This window comes from Chenopodium album, chromosome 10, assembly GCF_948465745.1.
Source record: "Chenopodium album chromosome 10, dcCheAlbu1.1, whole genome shotgun sequence".
NCBI lineage: Eukaryota > Viridiplantae > Streptophyta > Magnoliopsida > Caryophyllales > Amaranthaceae > Chenopodium > Chenopodium album.
In genome coordinates, this window is record NC_137843.1 from 22,666,929 (window position 1) to 22,672,286 (window position 5,358).

Consider the following 5,358-nt stretch of genomic DNA (forward strand, 5'->3'; position numbering starts at 1 on the left):
GAATCAAGAAAGTCCAATAAACATACATGGAATTTAGTAACACAAAGTTTCAATCACTTAAAATAATTAAACATTGGATATTTAGTACTTAAGAGCCTCAAAAGACAAACATTTCACACTTAGAGCAATTTATTTGCAATTATGTGAAAATTTGAGCCAACCATTAAGCACCAATTACTACCAAGTAATCATGCTCAAAAGTGGTCTAAAATTGCCAAAGCATAAAGCAAAGAACCAAATGCATAATCACAATGGGAACTCATTTGGGGGCTCCAATTGACATACAAGGAAGGAAAAAAGACTCTTTTCAGTATTTGGTGGACAAAGTCTCAGAGAAAATTCTATCTTGGGCCTCTCTTAATCTCTCTCAGGCTGCAAAACTGATTCTCATCAACACAGTTTTGGTAAGCATTTCGGCTCATGCAATGAAATGTCTTAAGCTGCCTCAGAGTATAACAAACAAGATTGATTCGCTAATCACAAGATTTTGGTGGTCAAACAAGGGAAATAAAGGAATGCACTGGGTCAGTAGGGAGGTTACTCAACTCCCAAAGAGCATGGGAGGTTTAGGCATTAGAGGAACGACCTTCTTAAATGATGCCTTGTTTTTCAAGCAAGCAACGAGAATGCATCTTAATCCACAGTTGCTACTTTCGAAGGTGCACGGAGGGTGTCAAAAGTGTGGCATTTGCAATATGGCAAGACCATATAAGGGTAGTGGTACTCCATCTTTAGGGAGATCTAGTTTGCAGAGATCCGTTGAGGCCTTCTAGAAAGGTTTTGCCTGGATGGTTGGAAATGGGATGAGTATTAAAGCTATGAGCTCGCCGTGGGTTCAAGGGGAAATTCCGACTGTTAACTCGACCCAAACATTGAGAGCAGCAATGCATTGGAAGGTTAGTGATTTTATTGATACTAGTACAATGGCTTGGAAAGCAGGGAAAGTAAGAGAATGCTTTGAGTGGAAGAGTGCTAAAGCTATCTTAGCAATGGAGATTCCCCCAAATCTGGAGGATGATTATAGTTATTGGAAACATCATCCATCAGGGAATTACACTGTAAAAACAGGATACTATTTTCTCTCCAAAGGGAAGGGTTTGGAAAGGAACAACTTTTCACCTACAGATCAAGACTTTATGAAGCTCATATGGAGATTAAATATTCAACCGAAATGGAGGCTCTTCATGTGGAGGCTCTTTTATGATGGTATTGCAGTTAAGACAAATTTAGCTAAGAGGGGGATTCAGGTAGAGGAAGCTTGTGTTTTTTGTGGAGTGGAAAGAGAGGAAAGTCAACACATCTTTCAATATTGCAATCTAGCAAAGGAAGTCTGGGATATGGGGTCCCTAGCTATTTGCTCTGAGTATCCTGAGTTCAGTTCATTACGGAAATGGATTCAGCATTATATCCTGCTCTTTTATAGCGAGGATGGTAAGCATAGTATGCGTATTATAACCTTTATAGCAACCTTGTGGGGATTGTGGAAGGCCAGAAATGAGAAGGTTTTCAAAGGGGCTAGTGGGAGCACAAATCTGGTGACTGAATGCATCAACAGGGCCTTGCAAGACCATGACACTTTTGTTCAAGCAGAAGAGTGTGAGAATGGCATAGAAGGGGCTATGAGGGATCACAGTTACCCCCCGGGTTTCTTTTAGGTAAATTTTGGAATTGACAAAACCGGATATGATAGGTTCATGGTGGAGGTTGATGGTGCATGGGATAAACACTCTACACGGTCAGGGATAGGATGGATTGTCACTGGTAGTGGAAACGCCAACACAGGTACGCAAGGGGGAGGTAAGCATGGGGCTGCTTCCTCTGCACTACAATGTGAGGCATGGGCATGCTTGAAGCTCTAAAATGGGCTAAAGCAAGAGGAGAACAGGGGATTTTAATCCTAACTGATTCAGTTGCGCTAATCAACAATCTACAAGAAGGGCTTGGTAAGGATGTCTCGATAGCTTGGACGATTAAAGAGATCAAGGAAGTGGGAGGATCTTTCCAAAGGTGCGGAATCTTAAAAGTCCAAAGAGATCAAGTTTAAAGGGCTCACGACATTCCAAGACAATGTCGAATTACGTTAACTAATTTTATGCCTAGTATTTAGTTTTGTTTGGTCTTTGCTCTTGTCAAAAAAAAAAAAAAAAGATTCAAGGTTTAAAAGATTTAAAAATTTTGTCAAAACGAAAAATCCCTCGAAACAAGCGGGCAGAATTTGGCTTTTTTGCAACCCTAAAAGGGTCAGAATGTTTCCAGAATATCAATTCCACCCAAAATTTACTAGTCTTGGGCGAAAATCTGGGTTTTGGAGCCAAAATTCTAAATAAAACAATTAAAATTAATAAAATCGAGCTACTAAACTAATTAGCAACAACAACAAGAAATTAAATCCATTTTAAACACCTTGAAAATTTTAGTTACAAAAATAAATGAGCAAGGCTCCGATATCGCTATTGGGTTTCGGAAAGTCCGAATTTTCGCGGAACAAAACCCGACCCCAAGACCCGCTCACAATTAATATAACTAAAAGACATAAATAACAAGATAAAGTGAAAATACCATCTTACCCTTGATGCTTGCTTCGCTCATACGACGAGCTCTTACTTCGAAAGCCGAGTCACGCAAGCGCTTAGACCTCCAACGATAGTTCACCCGCAACAATGTCCCGAACGGTCTCTAACTCGGAGTTTAGTCGAGGTCGGACCAAAAACAACTACTCGAGTTTTATGTGAAATTAAAAGTTTTCTCACTATTATGGAGATGCCTTTTTGAGTTTGAACTCAAGTGGAATTCTCAAGTCCCAATACATGGGTTTTTATAGAGAATTCCAAGAAACATTCAACTCTCCCATCAATGTGGAATAGTTGGTAAAAGTCAATTTCTCATTTCAGTTTTAATTCAAAAACAAAAGAAAAATAGCAAAGCAATTATTAATTAACAAGTGGCAACAAGGAAGGTGAGGGTAGGTGAGGACCATAAGGGGGGCGACCAAAGCCTTGCCCCCCAAGCATCCCCAATCGCCACACACACTATTCACCCGGAGCCAACCACGCAGTGCCACGTGGCGCCCAGCCTAGGGCACCAAGGCGCGCCCAGCTGGTGGCCTAGTGCGTGGCTAGGCCTGCCTCGTGCGGGCTGCTAGGTGTAGCTGTGCACACTCTTACACACGTTGCCCTACTGGTCGTGCTAGCACGCTAGTGCATTGCTAGCTGCTAGTTGCTAACTGATGCGCTCGCTAGTGCTGCTAGCTGCTAGTTGATGCGTGTGCTAGTGCTACTAGCTGCTGTGCGTGCTAGCATGCTTGCTAGCATTGGTGTGCTAGCACCATTTTCCCCTTGCACTTGGTTTGCTCGGGGCATTCCAATGCTAGGGGTATTTTGGTAATTGTTGATTAACTTATTGATTTTTACTGTCTCGTCTTTTATTCATTCAACTCGACATGCGACGCTCGGTCTCGACGCTCTTAGCTCGATATCCGACGTCAATGTTCATAAAACTTGAGTGACTCATTAATTCCTTTTGAATTAATTCGTTGTGTCGGATCATTAGTTGCTTGGGTGTGACCCAAAGTATTCAGTCAAGATTAGGCTGTAATATTAATTATAGATTAATATTACTGATCGGAAGCGGCCTCCAACTAGGCACTCCTATCACTTGACCTCACTGAATAATTAGCGTTCTAATATTTTCGAACCCTCTATCGGAATAGTACACTTGTTCGAAGGACACCATTCCTATCACTTAGGTCATGGAGCTAAGCATCGTATATAGCGTAAAGAAACAATATTGAACGCCACTTAGGTCGAACGTATATAGATGAAGTGATTACTAGGTATTGCATAATGAAGGTAGCTTAGGTCAAGGAGCTAACACGATATGCTTTGTATGATCACAGATCATTGATATATAAATGTTTCTAAGCACATTATGCGATGGGTGAAACAATGAATATTGCTCAGGTCAGGAAGCTTAAGCAAGTATACAATGTTTCTTTTAATGAATGTTGTCTTAAAAGATGATGAAGCATGCGTGGTAGGGGAACAAGATTTCATGATAAAGGGTTCCTAAGGGAAGGATGATATGGCTATGTATGTGTGAAAGAAGTGTGTGAATGTGATACTAAGGCTGGCTGCAAAGACTGTGGTAATGGAAATGGATGTGAAAAGAGTCAAAGATGATGACTCTTTAGGCTGGGTAAGCTAAGTTATGTGGGTTCAAGCCCCCAAGTCTAGCCTTATATGGGTAGGGATAAGCATTGGAAATGACTCGATCATGTGTGGATATGAATATGAATGTGGTCGTACCTTGATGTGAGGTTGCCTACGTATCCGTTAGGAATCAGGCCGAACGTAGCTCTAACCGAAATTTGCACAAGTGTAAGTACACCTCAAAGAGGTCTTTCAAGGGTTGTAATGTGGTTAAGTTGATGGTTTAAAGAAGAAAAAGGTAAAAGGCTCAAGACCCGAGAGAATCCCAAAGATGTGTAATTGTGTATTTGAAATTTTTTAATTTTGCAAGTTTATTTTCAACCTTTTTTTTCTGCTTTGAATTTTTTTCTTTTTTTTTCGTTTTTTAATCAATGTGGGCAATCTCAGATCATGCGGTCCATCACTCATTTAGCATTCATGTTTCTCAAGCACGGTACCAAGCACTCGATGAGAGACGCAATTTGAGACGTGTTCATATCAAAGATATTGGAACACTTGCCCTTAGACATTGTTTTAGTGTTGCTTTGCTGTTTTTTTTTTTTTTATTTTTTTTACTTGCTTTTTGAATGTTACACAAATTTCACACTTTCCCATCCCAAAGTTAGTGAATGTGGGTTGAATAAATAAGGTCGTTAGACGAGGGTTAAAGTGGTTGATGAAGAAATGGATATGTGATTGAATGGTTAATGGGAAATAATGGGTTCCAAAGGTGCCTCAAATAATTGGTATACCTTGTGTTCGATTCAACATTTTTTTATTACAAATGAATTCGATTATCGATTGCAAAGGAAAGGAATTCATTGATGGAAAAGGTACGAAATATGACACATAGACAGTACACATGGATAAGAGGAACCTATGCTAGACTCATTAGGGGAAAGGGTTGAAACAAAAGAAGAAAAAAAAGCATGAAATCTTGTATGGGAAACTTGTCTTCTGCTTTGTCTTCATGGTTGTTTATGAATTACTTGTTACCGCCAGGAGGGACAAGAAATCAGCTGTTAGTTGCTGATGCTTAGATTGGAAGAAAAGAAGGAAGGAATGACGTTCCCTTTATTCTTCCAACTCTTTCCTAGTGATTCTTGAACTCAAGTACTATGGTACAAAATGAGCTCACTTAATGCATTAACTCAATACTCGGATTGGAAAG

General features: G+C 40.1%; 1 protein-coding gene across 1 annotated transcript; it reads left to right on the forward strand.

Annotated features, from left to right (window-relative positions):
• Positions 1-923: 923 nt before the first annotated feature.
• LOC145565055 (uncharacterized) lies at positions 924-1,655 on the forward strand. The gene has a single exon (XM_081625166.1). The coding sequence runs from the start codon at positions 924-926 to the stop codon at positions 1,653-1,655; it is 732 nt and encodes a 243-aa protein (XP_081481292.1).
• Positions 1,656-5,358: the final 3,703 nt, after the last annotated feature.